General features: G+C 42.4%; 1 protein-coding gene across 5 annotated transcripts in view; it reads right to left on the reverse strand.

Annotated features, from left to right (window-relative positions):
* The window catches only part of PRKAG2 (protein kinase AMP-activated non-catalytic subunit gamma 2), a 231,560-nt gene that overhangs the window by 59,158 nt on the left and 155,184 nt on the right, over window positions 1-17,218 (reverse strand). For 4 of the 5 annotated variants that reach the window (XM_075082282.1, XM_075082286.1, XM_075082283.1 and 1 more), the window contains one exon: window positions 16,321-16,535. In XM_075082282.1, the coding sequence (XP_074938383.1) occupies window positions 16,321-16,535 (215 nt within the window). Of the gene's footprint in view, window positions 1-13,976; window positions 14,031-16,320; window positions 16,536-17,218 lie in introns of those variants that run through there. The other variant, XM_075082285.1, reaches the window with a different exon arrangement.

A 17,218-nucleotide genomic window follows, 5' to 3' on the forward strand; every position in this document is an offset into this window, starting at 1 on the left:
GTTGAAATCTGTTTATCCTGAAGACATGTGAACTGAATGTGCAGAGTCATTTCACGTTTTTAGTGGAGAGCCCTTCCTAAATATTTCTGTACGGAAATGAACTTGCAGTTTTAATCCCAGTGAGTTCTGTCACTGACTTAATTGAGAAAGAGGATAAGATTTACAAAACTTCCTTTGATCTAACATGAGAAACAAAGAACCTGTCTTATCCACGAACAGTGTCCTGCAGCACCTCACACTCAGAAAAAAAAAGGTACCAGTGACCAGAGAGTTAAGCACTTCTAAAAAATAAACTCCAAAGGATGTAAAAGACCAAGGAATAGTCTAGATCCCCAGCTACGTTCCTACAGAGAAGTCAAGGCAGAAGTGGAGAAGAGGCAGGATTTATTTACACAGCCTCTAATCTCTAGCTGTGTGTCTGATCCTGTAGCAGGCTGCAACTCGGATAAGGCAGAGTTCTGGGTCAAGAGTATCAGAGGCATTCTCTGGCCAGTATTAATTCCTCAGATGTAGAATATAGGTGGAGTCAATATTATCAGCGTGACACGTTACTAATCAAACAGCCTAACAGTTTAAATTCTGTCCTTTTGAACACAGAGTTCAAAGAAGTTAAGTACTTGTGAGAAACCAACCCGACTCTGTTAGGAATACCGATGTTACAAGCGTGCTACCTGATTCTGCAAATGCAGGGATGCCACTTACTGTTTTAAACTATCCCAGAGTTTTCAAGTGTTCTCATCTTAAATGTTTGCTATCATATATGCTAAAAAAGATACACTTTAGCTGTTTTCACACATATGCTTGAGTGCTCCTTGGTCTCTTTGAAATAGGACCTACCTCTTATCACAGTGCGGGGCATGGTTGAGGGTAAGGGGAAATTATTGCTGGAGAGAGCTGCAGTAATCAGGAAATAAGCATGATTACAGTAGATATTTTGTTGTAACAAACATGCATTTAAAAAAAACCCCAAAGAACAGATTAAGATAATACTAATGGAAACGAACAGGTAAGCATCCACTAATTTAAAGTGAATGGAAGAGTAAGCGTAAGCCCACATTTACCTGGGTCTTGATTCACTAGCATTAAATACAGGATTATTTGTGTTGGTTAAAGTTAAGCACTTACTTAAATACTTCAGCTGGATTGAGGCCAGAGTGCTGATGAGTAATCTGCAGAGCAGAGGCCACTGAGAATAGCAAATTTGAAAAAAAAAATGCTGAGAGCCAAATCTGATTTAAATAAACACATTTACTACACACCATTTGCTTTCTTTATCTTAGTGTTATATTTCAAAGCCTTGGTCAAGGATAGTGACTTCACTGTGCAAACATTACACCAGCTTTCAGTGATGATATTTTTTAAACTTAAAATGAAACACCTTTTCCCTAACAAAGCCTGAGGTTAACTGATACCACACTTTGGGCTTCAGTAAACTCTGCAAAATTCTAGTAACTGATTAGTATCCTACCATTAAAATGTAGTTTTCATGATCATCATCAGTTTTGAAAGGCTGGAAGCAGATCTATTGAGCCTAGATATTAGGAAGATGATGCAGGTCAGGGTTACGAGGGTGGTTTACTGAAAACTAGAGACAACCTTCAGCTCAGAGCTGAATCACCCACAATCTCAACAAAACTTTTTCAAGAAATTTACATAGACCTGGACTGCACAAATAATTCATTCTGTGGCACGAGCTGTGCTAAGAAGCAGGTAACTGCAGGCTAAACATGGAGCAAATGAGCTGTGCTATAGGTGGCCACTTTCTGCAGAGCTTGTCATGACTGAGGGTGTCAATACTCAATAGGACTCCAGAAGGAGTGTTTGAAAGCTATCTCAAAGAGGCAGGCAAAAGTCACAGAATCACAGAATGGTAAGCATTGTAAGGGACCTCTGGAGACCATCTTGTCCAACCCCCCCTGCTCAAGCCCCTGCTTGAGCACACCCAGAGCAGGGGCGCAGGACCGCGTACAGGCAGGTTTTGAATGTCTCCAGGGAAGGGACCCCACAGCCTCCCTGGGCAACCTGTGCCCCTGCTCTGGCATCCACACAGGGAAGTAGTTTTTCCTCATATTCAGGGCGAACTTCCTGTGTTCCAGCTTGTGCCCGTTGCTCCTTGGCCTGGCATTGGGCACCACTGAAAAGAGTTCAGCCCCATCCTCTTGACACCCACCCTTCAGATATTTATAAGCATTGATGAGATCCCCCCTCAGCCTTCTCCAGGCTGAACAAACCCAAGTCTCTCACCCTTTCCTCATACGGGAGATGCTCCAGTCCCCTGAGCATCTTGGCAGCTCTAATGAAGTATTTTTCAGTGCGGTTCTAAGAGGACATTAAACACCTAAGAAGAACTACCCCGTAGTACTCAGGGGCTGTGTGTTTGCATTAGATTTCAAGCCCACCCCACAGCTGACAAACTCTAGGCATGAGTGCCATCAGTGGCCCCACTAAAGCTTGTAAAGTCTGTTACTTCAGAGTAGCTACTAGGATGCAGAGACAAACCAATATATTAATAAACTTCCTTCAACACAGAGCCTATGGCTGACTTGTCATCTCCAAATAAATTAAAATTTGACAAAAAGCTGGTTTTCAGATCACTGAATCTGTGTAGCTTGAGGAATGTAACCCTTTTCCTGAATTACTTCCAGGTCTACTGCTGATCACTCCAGGCCTAATATTTGTGTGCTGCTTCTTTTTTATTGTTATGGACAAAAGAAATCTGCAATGATAGCAACACACAATGGATGTCTTCCTTCCATCATGCACGCTTTCCCTTTTGACAGCCTCTTAACTATATCCTGCCATCATTTCAGGTACACTACAGGTGAAACCAGATAGTCCTCTGTACTGGTTCTGTGGTTTGACACCATCTGGAAGGACTGAAGCAGGACTGTGCTAGGCATGAAGCATATCAAATGTCTGAGCTAAATGTTTTATGACTACAAACAATACCATAAAGAGACATGGAAATAGTGGTAAGGCTTTTCCCTGTATTCCAGGAAGCAGAACTGAAAAAATTCAAATTAGTTCCATGCTAAGGACCAGGGATACACCTCCAGCAAACCTGCCACCATGCTCATGGTACTGCAGAGCTTGTGGAGTTGCGGATACAAAAGTGTATTCATGGGCAGCAGATGCTTATAGTGTGGATATGGCAAACACTGGGTTCGCAAGGACATAAGCTTGGATGCAGATTCAGTCTGTAGCTAAATGTCCGCAAAGAGCTGAAATTATTTCTTGACATGCTTCCCTAGGCCTCTTTGTTGTAGTTTATCACAGGCTCTCAAAATATTCAACAGCCTGTTTGAGAATACTTCTATATTAACACAGAGTGGTACCTCCCAGTTAGCAGTGGTATGAAAACTGGCTGTTTAAATTGTCATTACAAGGTAAGGTAATAGTTGAGTCATAAAAGAATCTAGGAGGGAAACTGCTGCTGGCTGGGCAATCCCAAGAGCACTCTCTAACCTTGGCCTTTTGGGTTAAACATCGGAGCTTCAGCTTGATTGCTCTCAGGAGATGCCCAAGTAACACCTTGTGAGGGACAGTATAAGACATTCCTGCAAGAAGGGGAGCTGATTTGGCTTTGACATTTCAGTTATATTCATCTTTACTTTGTTTTGATGATATTTTAAGCTCTTGGGAAAGGCACACTGAGTTTGGAATAGATGCCTGGCTATGGATCTCTAGAAAAACTGTAGGTATTTATTTAAGGTCATTAGTAGGCTTAGGTAAACATTACATTCATTCATGGTTTTAAAGTAATTTCATGGCTAACTGTGGTAAAAAAAAAGTAAAAATGAGCAAGTCTGCATTACAGTGCACAACATCAAGTTTTGGGCATGTGTGTGTATTTACTAATCCTTATATAATGTATAGGACAGAATGCCCTATGGTAATTCTTTGAAAATTATTCGTTCTTGAGAATGCCTGAACTGTTTTAAAGGAAGCTTTAAAATAAACATAGAACTCATAAGAGTACCCTACTTTACAGTCATCTTTTGTGTAAATCTTGATGTGCTCTGAAGACATGATAGCTTCCCATACACAAGTACAGTCTGCAGTGTAACAGCCTGGTGCTACAAACTTCAAATACAACACGTGCTATCTATGGTTAACTTATCTTAAGCCACTTGCAGCTCCTGTTCTAGAAATATCTGAGTTCTGCAGAACTTTTTTGTGTATTTATCATCATATCATCTCTTTGACTTAGAGAAGTGTTACCCCGTGTTTTTTTTATAAATGGGAAACTAAGGCACTGAGAGACCAAGCGATTTAGAGTTGCGCAAGTGATCTCAAGGCAGATGGTTGCAGCCAGCTCCCTCTGATGCCTAAAGCATACCCTAGCTGCGGGGACTATATTCTTCTTTCTAAATTATCATTTTCATTAAAAACTCTGCAGCTTAAATGCTCCTTGAATTCCAAGATTTCTTCTCTAAAAAACAGCAACAGCCAAAGGCCATGAGGAAAAGAAGGAAGGTTGAGGAAGGCTTTCTTTCCTTCAAAATGTAACCTCTGTACCTGTAAAATCTTGAATGGTGGAAGAAACTACTTGGTGACCAGTTTGTATTATGTCCTTTTGTCCCATAGCCATGCTCGGTGGCATCTTGCTGTCTTTTTCTGAAGACATATTCCATGAAAGAAAGTTGTGCAGTGTCTGTGGAAACTATTCCTCACAATGCTCCCTAAGAAGTGGGCTTTGGCAGCACCCCATCCCTGTGTGCAGCAGGTCTGTTGGATGTACTCTTGTGCAGTCATTATCAGCATGCTTAAGGGAGAGGGGCTGGAGAGGAATCTGTCATCTTCTTTCATAAGCCATTTCTTCATCAATATCTGTTTCCATTTATGTAAGGAGCTGGATACTGAGGTAGTACACACCATGAATGTTTCCTAGTAAAGACAATCCCAACACCCAAAGCTTGAAAGGCCAAATGCACAACAGCAGGAAGATAGCAATCTTGCAGCTGCTGCTCTCCCTGCCACTCAGTGATCAGCTATTTCCATTGTCACCAGGAGCTCTCTTCTGATTCCCAAGCTCTTTCCCTCACTTAGTCCTTTCTGAACCTTTAATGTTTTCCCCAACTTGTTCTTCCATCCTCTGTCTGTCCATCAGCTTCCTTTCTCATCTTCAGTACTTGTGCTAGTCATTTGAAGTGTTTTAATAGAAAGTAAAAATTGTACAAAGACCCTGATCTAGCAGAGTGACTAGGCATGCACATAGCTTTAAGTGCTCTAGTACTGTTGTCTCCAACAGGACTACCAACATACTTAAAATAAACCACACATTTAAGTGCTTTCCTGGATCAAGGCCATCATCACATTGGTGTTAACCAAAACAAAACAGCACCTGAGATTCAGCAACCTAAATACACAGCAACCTCGAGCAAACTCAGTGCTGTAACCTTCAGGTTACCTTTCTTCAGTGCCTTCTGTCATTGCCTGCTATGTTATGGCTACACCTCAAATCTATTCTGCAAGCATATACTGGAAGTAGTGCTTCGTAACAATCCTGTTTAAGCCAATGCTTTCTTAAGATTTTAGAATTTGCCCAGCCTGTTTTGCTAGATCAGGCTCTTGGGCAATAAGGTCTTCAGGGCCTATTTATTTTTCTGCTTGAATCATATGCACTCATACACCACAAAACAGTGATTAGTAGTAGCTTTTTGTTCTGAGGTACAAGGAAGAAGGCTTTCTACGAACCACAGATGCCCTTGCTTGTGCAGTTGTAAGTGAAAAAGTATGATAGATAAAAATTTCAGAAGTCTAAGGTAGTAACTGTATCACTGGCAATTTACTGTAACCTTAAACATGCAAAAAGTCTAAATTAAAACCTCCCCTCTTGATTTCTGCCCCCTCCCCTTATTTTGCTGACCTTCTGCCTCCATTACCTTTTCTCTTTTATTCTCTGTTGATTACTTCACCAGTTTACACTTCAGTTTATAAAGCCCCATTTGGTAGGAGCCTTGTCTTTTGTTAATCATAAAATAAGATTATGCATACCTTGGGCACTGTACAAATCATTATTGTCTTCCTACAAACGTCTTCCACATGGCCCCACCCTCACTTCCAGCTGAGAACGCTGTTGTGAACAAGCTCAAAGAATAAATATTTTGCATTCATTTCACCAGCACAATGGAAACATTTTTCCAAGCTGCTGCCAAGATGGTATCTAGTCCTCTTCTGAGTCAGCAGCCAATGCAGCTGGCTTTCAAATGGCCAGACTTGCTTGATTATAATCTTAAAAGAAAACAACACAGACACAAGCTGTATTTTTAAAGAGCTGTATTGCTTTCCCCATGCACAAGCAGGTAGTGACACTATAAAATAGTGAAGTGGGAGGGGGATAATATTGGACTTGCCTGTGGCAAGCTGTGGAACGACACACCAAGGTCAGAGGGACGGGGTGCTGGCGAGGGCTCTCAGCCTGTTGCTCTGAGATGAGCTGGCTACACTGCAGCACACCTGAAGTCTTACGGAGATGAGCCAGGGGCTTCTGAGGTAATAGGCAACAAGGGAATACCAGTGAAATACCTCAAAAGAATTAAGGGGTGTTCCTCTAAGCAGGTGGCATGGCCGACAGCCCAGCTGAAGTGCCTCTACACTAACGCACACAGCATGGGCAACAAACAGGAGTTGGAAGCCACCATGCTGCTAGAAAGCTACGGACTACTTGCCATTACTGAAACTTGGTGGGACAAATCCCATGACTGGAGTGTGGCTATCGATGGCCACATGCTATTCGGACAGGACAGGTGAGGAAGGAGGAGTGGAGGCGTTTCTCTCTACATGAAGAAATGGATAGAGTGTGAAGAGTTGTCTCTGAAGAATAGCCACGAGCACATTGAAAGCTTATGGGTAAGAATTAGAGACCGGAGCAACAAAGGGAACCTTGTGGTCCATGTCTGCTTCAGGCTGCCCGATCAAGGGGAGCCTACTGATGAAGCCTTCTTACTCCAGCTACAGCATCCTGCTGGGGGACTTCAACCACCCTGACATCTGCTGGAGAAGTAGCACGGTGAGCTGTAGGCAATCCAGGAGACTCCTGGAATCCATTGAGGATAACTTCTTGAGTCATGTAATAGACAGCCCTACCCAAGGGGATGCAATACTGGGCCTGTTGGTCACCAACGCAAGTGAGCTCATCAGTGACGTCAAGCCTGGGCTGCAGTGATCATGCACTGGTGGAGTTCACAGTCCTGAGGGATATAGGTCAGGCAAAGAGTAAAGTCAGGACCCTGAATTTTAGGAAAGCATAATTCCAGCTCTTCAAGGAGTTAGTCAATAGGAGCCCCTGGGAAACTGCCCCCAGGAACAAGGGAGCACAACAGAGCTGGCAGATCTTTAAGGATGCTTTCTGTAGAGCGCAAGAGCTCTTGATACCCAAGTGTAAGAGATCAAGAAAGGAAGGCAAGAGACTGGCATGGCTGAGTCGAGACCTGCTGGTTAAACTAAAGGGCAAGAAGGAAATGCACAGGCAGTGGAAGCAAGGACCTGGGAAGAGTATAGGGATGCTGCTCAGTGGTGTACAGCTGGGGTCAGGAAGGCCAAGGCGCAGCTGGAGCTGAACTTAGCAAGGGATGCAAAGAATAAGGGCTTCTACAGGTATGTCAGCCAGAAAAGGAAGGTCAAAGAAAGCATATCCTGTGATGAGCAAGACTAGCAAACTGGTAACAATGGATGAGGAGGATGCTGAGGTACTCTTCAGCAAAACAGCTGTTGTCTTCATTGCCAGCCTCTCTTCCCACACCTCTTGAGTGGATGGACTGCAAGAGGGGAACTGGGAGAGCAAAGTCTTTTCTCACTGTAAGAGAAGATCAGGTTTGTGACCACCTGAGGAACCTGAACATATGTAAGTCTATGGGACCTGATGAGATACATCCCAGAGTCCTGAGGGAATTGGCTGATGTAGTTGCCAAGCCACTCTTCATGATATCTGAAAAGTCACGGCAGTCAGGTGAGGTCCCTGGTGACTGTAAAAAAGGAAACATTACACCCATTTTTAAAAAGGGTGGAAAGGAAGACCTGGGGAGCTACTATCCTGTCAGCCTCACCTCCATGCCTGGGAAGAATGGAACAGATCCTCCTAGAATTTCTGCTAAGGCACATGGAGGTGATTTGAGGCAGCCAACATGGCTTCACCAGGGCAAGTCCTACCTGACCAGCCTAAAGGCCTTCAATGATGGAGTGATTGCATCAGTGGACAAGGGAAGAGCTACGGATGTCATCTGTCTGGACTTCTGTAAGGCCTTTGAGACGGTTCCCCCCAACATTTTTCTCTTTAAACTGGAAAGATACAGATTTGATGGGTGGACTGTTTGGTGGATAAGGAATTGGTTGGATGGTCACATCCAGAGGGTAGTGGTCAATGGCTCGATGTCCAGATGGAGACTGGTGATGAGTGGTGTCCCTCAAGGGTCTGTATTGGGACCAGTACTGTTTAATATCTTTATTTATGACATAGACAGTGGCTTTGAGTGCACCCTCAGCAAGTTTGCAATGGCACTGAGCTGAGTGGTGCAGTTAACAGGCCTGAGGGATGGGATGTCATCCAGAGGGACCTGGACAGGCTTGAGAAGTTGGCCCATGTGAATCCCATGAGGTTCAACAAGGCCAAGTGTAAGGTCCTGCACCTGGATCGGGGCAACTCCCGGTATCCATACAGGCTGGGGGTTGAAGGGATTGAGAGCAGCCCTGTGGAGAAGGACTTGGGGGTACTGGTGGATGAAAAGCTGGACATGAGGTGGCAATGTGTGCTTGCAGCCCAGAAGGCCAACTGTGTCGTGGGCTGCATCACAAAAAGTGTGGCCAGCAGGTGAAGGGAGGTGATTCTGCCCCTCTACTCTGCTCTGGAGAGGTCCCACCTGCAGTGCTGCTTCCAGCTCTGGAGTCCACAGCACAAGAAGAACATGGAGCTGTTGGAGTGGGTCCAGAGGAGGCCACAAAAATGATCTGAGGGCTGAAGCACCTCTCCTAGAAGGCCAGGCTGAGAGAGTTGGGGTTGTTCAGCCTGGAGAAGAGAAGGCTGCGAGGAGACCTTATTGCGGCCTTTCAATACTTAAAGGGGCCTCATAAGAAAGATGGGAACAAACTTTTCAGCAAGGCCTGTTGTGACAGGACAAGGGATAATGGTTTTAAACTACAGGAGGGTAGATTTAGACTGGATATAAGGAAAAAAATTTTACTATGAGGTGGTGAAACACTGGAAGAGGTTGCCCAGAGAGGTGGTCTATGCCCCATCCCTAGAAACATTCAAGGTCAGGCTGGATGGGGCTCTAAGCAACCTGATCTGGTTGAAGTTGGAGTAGGTGACCTTTAAAGGTCCCTTCCAACCCAAACCATTCTATGAAAATATGAAAGCTGGGGGAAAGAAGCTGTACAGAAGTGAGTGTTGTTTGTGATGTCCCCCTTATTTCTCCCAATTCCAACAGTTTATGTCATCCAGTCAGAGGAAGGGACTGGGCAATGTTGTGAGGAAGTGAGAAAGGAATATCACTCCTTTATGTTATCCATGTCCTTTTGGTATCAACCAGCTCTTTAAATTCTTTAAAGCTCTGTTAGCTATGAAAGACAGTGTATCTAAAAATACAATATAGACAAAACTGGGCTAAGAGAGGTGAAGATGATGAGGAATTCATAGAGTTCCCTTCAATAAGCATTTTTTGCTTATTCTTAGCTGTATTTTCCCTCTAGTCCGATACATAAGCAGGCATGGTGCAACAGAACATGTTCAAAACTGTGCATCTATCCTCCATTCTCATGGAAAGACTTTGGTCTATAATCCGTACTGCTTTGTGAATAAACAGCCTAGATGGGAATAATTTTTTGTTCCAAAATTGCTCAGATATAGCTGGTAAGAAACTGTCAGTGATCCTATATTAAGCTGCAGCTTTACATTAAATCAGAGAGTACGTGTCCAGCTTCTAATTGCTAATAGAGTCTTACGAGAAGTTCCGACCTTCTAGCAAAATAACAGGCTGCTATTAAATTAACAAGTCTAAAATTCAGAAATAAACTGCACCATGAGAAATCAGTTCAATGGGTAGAACCAAGCTGTCAGTCTTAAAGCACCCTTTTACATCATGTTAGTTGTCAAAAAGACACCTATTTATATAGACACATGAGGCCAGATCCTTTGGTTTAGCCTTTTTATATCACGCATTCTGCAGGACTTAGGGTGATAAAAGTAACCTAGTTTTAAGCCACTAACTTTGTCTTTAGGATGCTGGGGTCATGATTTTGGTACCAATGTGTATCTTAAAAAAGACTCATTGATACTCTAGTTTTAATTGCCTTAGCTACTTATAGCCTTATGAGAGCTGTCAAAGCAGCTGGGAGTTGATTGGACTCAGCATTCTGGCTATTCATCCTTTCCACCAAGCCCTTCTCCTTTTGATCTAGGACTAGGAGGAACAGGAATTGTAGGACTTCATGCCATCAGAATAAATTCTCCACTGAGTGAATCCATAGATAGTTGATTAAATTATCTCTGTGGCTGCAGAAAAAGCCACAAGCTGACACAGACACACATTTCCTTAGGGCAGAAAAAAGCGCCGACTTTATGCAATACAGTTTCTCTGCATCCTAAGATTGATTGCCATGAATCCGAACACTGCGACCAGAATACAAATACATCAGGAAACCAGTGTTTCAGGAGGTTCTGGTTGAACATTTTTTCTTCTAAACCAAATAAGTAGCTTTAAAAAAAATGCAAATTAGCCAATAGAAAATGGCTAGTAAGATGTTTGTTGCATATTTTAAATACTAAGAGGGGAGGAATATACCTAATGTGGTCCAAAAGATAAGACTAATAGGAAAAGGTGAAGTGAAAGAAAAGAATATTCATAAAATGGGAGCTGTAGTTAAAAAGAAGTGGTGTGGTATAGCTGAAGCTTTCTATTTTTGTAATGTTCAGTTCCAAGTGAGTTTATTGGTTGGTTTATTCTTTATGTCCCACTGAATCCCACTATGGACTTTCCAACCATATTAAATAAGTCTCCCATGGTCCTATATTCTATTCAGTGGAGCCACCATGATGCTCTGTCAAAGGAGACTGAAATAAAATCTGGTGGGCTCAAGACATTTTTCCATTAAGATGATATCTAATTGTTCATCAAAAAGCTATCCATTTACTATTAGTTGCATGCCGACATGACAAATATTTACCATTTTAAAATTGAACACACATTCACATGGACAGCAACAGTTCCCATAGGGAGAAACGTTTAAACAATGATGGCTTGTTATGGCGCATAGGATCTATTAGGGAACAGAATCATCTCCCAGAAGGAGTGCTGATACTAAGGCCCTTAAAACTAGCCTGGGCACAACAACACTGCAAGAGCTTTCTTCACTGGTAAATGACAGCCTTTCTGGCTCTAATTTCTATGATCAGTTTACTGTAGTGTAAATCAAAGCTGAATCACAGTAATGTCTTGGCACTCTAATATATTGCCTTAAACCACATGAATGCTGAAATAGGGAGTTCTTGTACATTTGCAGACTGGATTCCTTTTTTCCCAGCCTGTTGGTTGGTTGGGTTTGTTTGTTTTGTTTTCTTTTGTTTTTTTCCTAAGACAACATCAGAATCAAAGAACATTTTTCTGTTGTCTTCATCAGATTTAAATCTCTTTAATCAGCCAGCTAAGTTATGGAGCTCTGATAGGTGGCATGGCTTTTCGGAGAGAGCCAAACTGAAGGACCTGCTGCACACATCCTGGCTCCCAGGCTCCTTGCCAGCAGCAGGGTGTGATGTAATAGCTTTTCATGCTGAACAAGTTAACAGCCCTGGTTTTGAGTTTACTACATTTTGGCTAAGAAACAGCATGAATAGCCTTGCAGGGAAGTGCTACTGTCTTAACAAGCAGGTAGCTGCAGAAACAGTCTTGTTTCCTTCTCTGTATCTAGGACTGGAAGAGGATCCCAGCTGTACATGACGTTTGTCCTCTTCCATAATGCTGGAGCAGCAAGGACTGTGTAAAATGGATACAGACCAAACTCTTTCAGTCCCTCCTGTGTGCTGTATCTGCAGTTGTAACAGGACTTGCTCACTCACACAGCTTAGAGTAAGTATCTGACTACCTTCTGGCTGAGATGCCCTCTTTTAAAGAATGTTCTGCAAAAATACTTGGCTCAGGAGTTATTTGGAGAACAGTGATTAACTACACTATCATATGGAAAGGGCCATTTGTGAGCACGTTCTGCCTTTGTCACTTCTGAGCACAGGAAGCCCCAACCCTGTTTTTCACCAAAAGAGGACTCAAAGGCCACTCCTCAATTTGGAGCTAGCATCTTCTCTCTCTGGCCTGGGCTCTTCTTATGCTGGGAAAGGGGAAACCCATAAGGGCCAGGAAATTAAGTACCACAAAAATTTTTGTGTTTGTGGGAGGCAGGGAATACTGCTATTTTTGCAGTGCCTTATGCATCAGTGGAAGAAGAAAGGATGAAATGAAAAGGATACAACCGCATTGAACTCAACATACTACTTTCCACTTCAAAATGTGGGCAAAGCGGAAACAGGGCAAACATGTTCGTTATTGAATTTTCAATCTCTCTACATTCCTTTCATGGTTAGTAATGTCACATTAGAGAAGAGTTATCATTTACCACTTACTGCCTGAACGTTATACAGTCCAAACAACACAAGGCCAAAGTACAGAGTCATGAACTGTACTGTGAAAAATCAAATTGCTCCTTCCCCATTTAATGCAGCGCGCGGTAATCTTTTGGTATCGCTTTGATCTATTATCAGCTGAATTTTTCATTATAACCCCCTCACTCAACCACTAGGAACACCTACATACCCAGAGGAAAGCCTGTATGAGCTGCTGCAATGGTGTGTCACAGCCCCATCACACCTAGCTTTGGGCACCTAACAGAAGTGCCTCAGTTAGAAATACGACACCCAGAGTCACTCCCTTTTTCATCAGCACAAAAGGCTGTTCAGCCCACTGAAGATCTGATTCATCCCCTGCAAATGCCTCTCTGTGGGATATAGAGACAACTAGAGCTACTATACTCCCAACTTAAGCAGCTCAGATAGGTTTCTAAAGTTAGGTGGGATAAATCCAGACCTTAGTGATTACCACAGGCATCCATTTAGCATGAGGTTAATTGCTTAGGTTTGTGTATTGTGTTGAGATGATACTTGCTGAAGGAGGATCTCCCTGTCAGGAACTGGCTCCCACTTTTTATTCCCCTCACCAGAATCTAAGGCTGAAAAAATCACATCAAAATATACACTGTTCTAAGTGCTGCTAAAACATGAAAGGTTTTGATTACATCTGCTGGGAAATAAATATTTTTATTCTTTCCTCCATGCCTTCTCTCTCACTGGACGGATTTAACTGTTCCACACCATGGTCTCAGACATATATAAAAAAAATACACAATCAGTTTCAAATGCAGTTAATTATAAAAACAGCTAAGATTAGGTCCAAGTCCTGGTACTGGACCTTCTGACAGTTATCTGCTGTTCTGTGGGTTTTTTAAATAATAATTCCGGGTCTGGGTCCAAGGGTTCCTTTTTGCTACTGCAATATATATAGCAATCATGAATTGTTTATAATAGCTCTGGGATCTCACACATTATCATCACTAGTTAAACAATGTAATAAGTAAATGAGATTTAAGTTGACAAAGCCCTGTAGATAAGAGTCAACTTCTCATTTCAGATGTCAACATAGAAGCTTCCCTGTCATTAAACTGATCATCTAACAGCATGGCCACTATGAAACCATTTACCATATAATTTATAGTATGTTTTTAAGATAATTGGAATTGTTATGACAAGAAATGGTGATCTAAGTACACAAGAAATAGTTTGCCTTTTACAGATTTGTTTATGGCATGTGCATTGTGAAAGCATGTATGTATTAACACATAGCTCAGAATAAATGAAATGTTTGAAATACAGTACTCAAATCAAGAATGTTGGTCTACCGCTGTCATATCTGCAAAGGAATGCTAGGTAAATAACTCACAGGGATCGAAAGACACAACAGTTCTGAGTGAACAGCCATCAGCTTCAGATGCACGCCCTTCCGCAGAAACTTAACCTTTCTCTCCTCTAACAGTTTCTCCTGCGAGAAGGCCTGGCAAATCTCTCTCTCTGGTCTCTGTTGAAAATTAAACATTCAGGGCTTTGTTCCTCACAGATCTGTAGCTGCTGACATTTTTTCCAAGTAAACCAAAAACTAATGATTCACTGGCAGCCCTGCACACTCGCGGTTCTCAGATATAAACGAGAATAGAGGGTACAAACCAAGGATAATCAGGCACTATACATCCTATATTTTTTTATATATATATATTCATGTCTTTCTGTATCTTCTGAACAGGAGATAATTGAGTCCAACATACTGAGTTTTCATCCAGACCCTCACTTGTACATATGTACAACCACAACAGTTGATATGTACTTGCTGAGACTTCTGTTTCTGTATTCTGGCGCCTTCTACTCAACTTCAATTGTCCAAATCAGCAAATAATTAAGAACAAAACAAACTTCTTAGTCTGTTTCTTCAGTCTGTGGAATGTGCTAAGATTATGTTGTTTCCCCATTTCTATTCTAACAGGTACAAAAGCCTCCTCTGTAGCTGCATAACACAGATAATCACATTCATATGCAAATAATACGACTGAAAGACTGAAACCTACAACAAATGTTTTTCGTGTCCTAGAAGCCTTTGGAGTTTCTTAATTTATGTATCCCATGACTACAACTTACGTGGAAAGGCAGCGAGTTGGCCAGAGAATAGTTAGTGCTGGAGTTTCCTAACTATAAATGTAGGATTAATTTTATTTAATACTTTAATTATTTACTTTTGCATAGCAGCAGACCAAAGTCTGTATTTTGCAAGGAGACTTTGGCTTGCTTAATCTAGAAAAAACAAAGGTTGACTATAGGTACAACAGGATGTAACAAACAGTGAATGAAAATGGCTATTAATTATAAGAGAAAATGGTCATAACCTGTCCCTGAAAAAAACTTTGATTAAAAATCAGAGACTTCCTAACCATTAGAGAAGGGTTCCCCAAAACAGGGCATGCATTTTACTGGGTGCGTGTGAACAACTTGAAACTAGTATGTGAATGCTGGTCCAGTACCTAAGCACTTGCAGCAAAACAGTGGCGGCTGCTGCTGTGGGGGTACCTAACACAAAAGCAAAAGGGTTTTGGGATTGCTGTGTTAGTGAATTCAGATCCCGGAACAGCTTTCCCATGGGCGAGGGGGAGGAAACTTCCTGCTTTTAAATAAATCAGTAAGAACTGGAATGAAACAACTTGTAGTCGTTCAGCAGGGAAACGGACCTCATGCACTTTTATATCCTTTACAGTTCTAGATTTCTAGATACAGTGAATATCAAATATTTTATATTTGAGGAAAAAGAAAAAAAAAGAAGAAAAGCTGGGGAAAGACAGATGGAGGGTAGTGAACGCTGGTGACAGGTCACAGTTGGCTAGTTCCATCAGGCAGGGGAATGTTGAGTGGAAAGATAGTGAATGCAAATGAATTAACATGAAAAAGAAAGAAGGAGCAAACAGGCAGATGAGCACAAAAAGAGAAGAGCAGCGATGCCTCTGAGGCTTAGGCTGGCCAAGGGAGAGGGGAGGAGGAAGAGGGACAACAGCACGCGGTGCAGATGTTGCGGTGGAGAATATCAGAGACTGGAATTCAAGTATTCCCAGGAAGCGCTGAGTTCATGCATTCCCAGGAGCTGAAGAAACCACTCTTATGAAGACACCTCTACTACGTGGGGGGCAGGATAAATACCCTGGTAGTGCTGCCTTCCTTTCTCTGCTCTCTGAGCTGGGGCAGAAGGCATGATAGCAACTAGTGCCATTAGTTACTGGTTGCCTTAGTCATCTGAGACTCCAGAGGCAGCAGGAACTCAAACCCCCTGCAGCTCATACTGCAAATTTCTTTTTGATATGCTCTCCTTGGCTGCTAGCTCTCTCATCAGCTCTTCCTAAGGGAGATAAAGACAATCCTAAATAAAATTTGATCTTCCTCTAAAGCAGCAGCTCAGCAATGTACGCTGGGATCTGGAGCCACTGCAAAACTCGCTTGAGAACAGTGCAAAAATTAGTTGCTTTTCGGGTAAATCAGAAGGGGAGCTACCACCTTTGGATTCCTAGTGCCTTGTCAGCTGAATACTGGGAGAAGCTGGGACAAGTCTGAAGTAAAAGTCCCATGAAATTGTTCTCGTTCTGTTCCGCAGTATGGACACACACGCTCTAGCCCATCGGTTGTAATACAAGAAACAGTTAACACACAACCCAGTACTTTTTCCCAGTGGAAAACCAGACACTTGCTTTACTTACTGGTTTTGAGGTAGCACAGGGAGCTGGTGTCATGATAGGAGGCTTGGCTGCACTTTGAGATGGAGGCAAAGAAAATCTCTGCCCTGTGTCCGGAGGTGAAGAACAGTGAATCCGTGTTTCTAGTCTCTCAGGCTCGTGCTTATAGGATTCAAGAGGAAACGTGGGCTGCTTGGTCACTTGTGTTGGGGTAGATGGAGAAGAGGAGAGGCCAGAGGCTGCAAACAAGAATAATTACCAAAGGTCAGTTCAGTTTTACACTGAACCTGTATTTTTTCATCACATTTCCCCAGACTAAAAGTATGTATCTCACCACCTCGTTTATGAAAGGGAATTGCTCTGCTTTGCCATCAAAACTCTTAATCATTCAACTGGTTGAACCTCCCGATCCATTTACAGGAGGCAAAGTGGCAAGGCAAGAGCACTGGAGGTTTGTGTTGCATTAACCTCCTGTCTGACTGCTTATTTCTAAAATGATCATCAGCACTGGTATGACTTTATTGTTATAATTTTAATACTCCCCTGAGTCTCAGGAATACCTCTATCTCATGGCAAACGGCTCAAGGGCTTTAATGGTTGTTTTTTCTTCTTTTTCATTATTTTAACAGTATCTCAGCCAGCAGTTAGAATAAAATTAGGAGCAGAGGCAAAAAGAAACAGGGCATATTTCCCATGAGCCTCAGTCTGCTTTCTGTAAGGCTCCTGGCAATGCCTTTATACAAACCAGAATTGTTTTCAGCAGCCTTTGAGGAGAAGGATTATTCATATCTTTTGCTGAAAACCAGTATCAGCAGCAGATCACTTCTCTTGTGACCCTCCTGGTTTTATTGGACAGCGTATCTACCCCAGCTGTATTTTTGGTTACGTTCTTAGGGCAGTTCTGAATTGTGATCAAACAGAT

Source organism: Phalacrocorax aristotelis, chromosome 2 (assembly GCF_949628215.1).
Source record: "Phalacrocorax aristotelis chromosome 2, bGulAri2.1, whole genome shotgun sequence".
Taxonomy (NCBI): domain Eukaryota; kingdom Metazoa; phylum Chordata; class Aves; order Suliformes; family Phalacrocoracidae; genus Phalacrocorax; species Phalacrocorax aristotelis.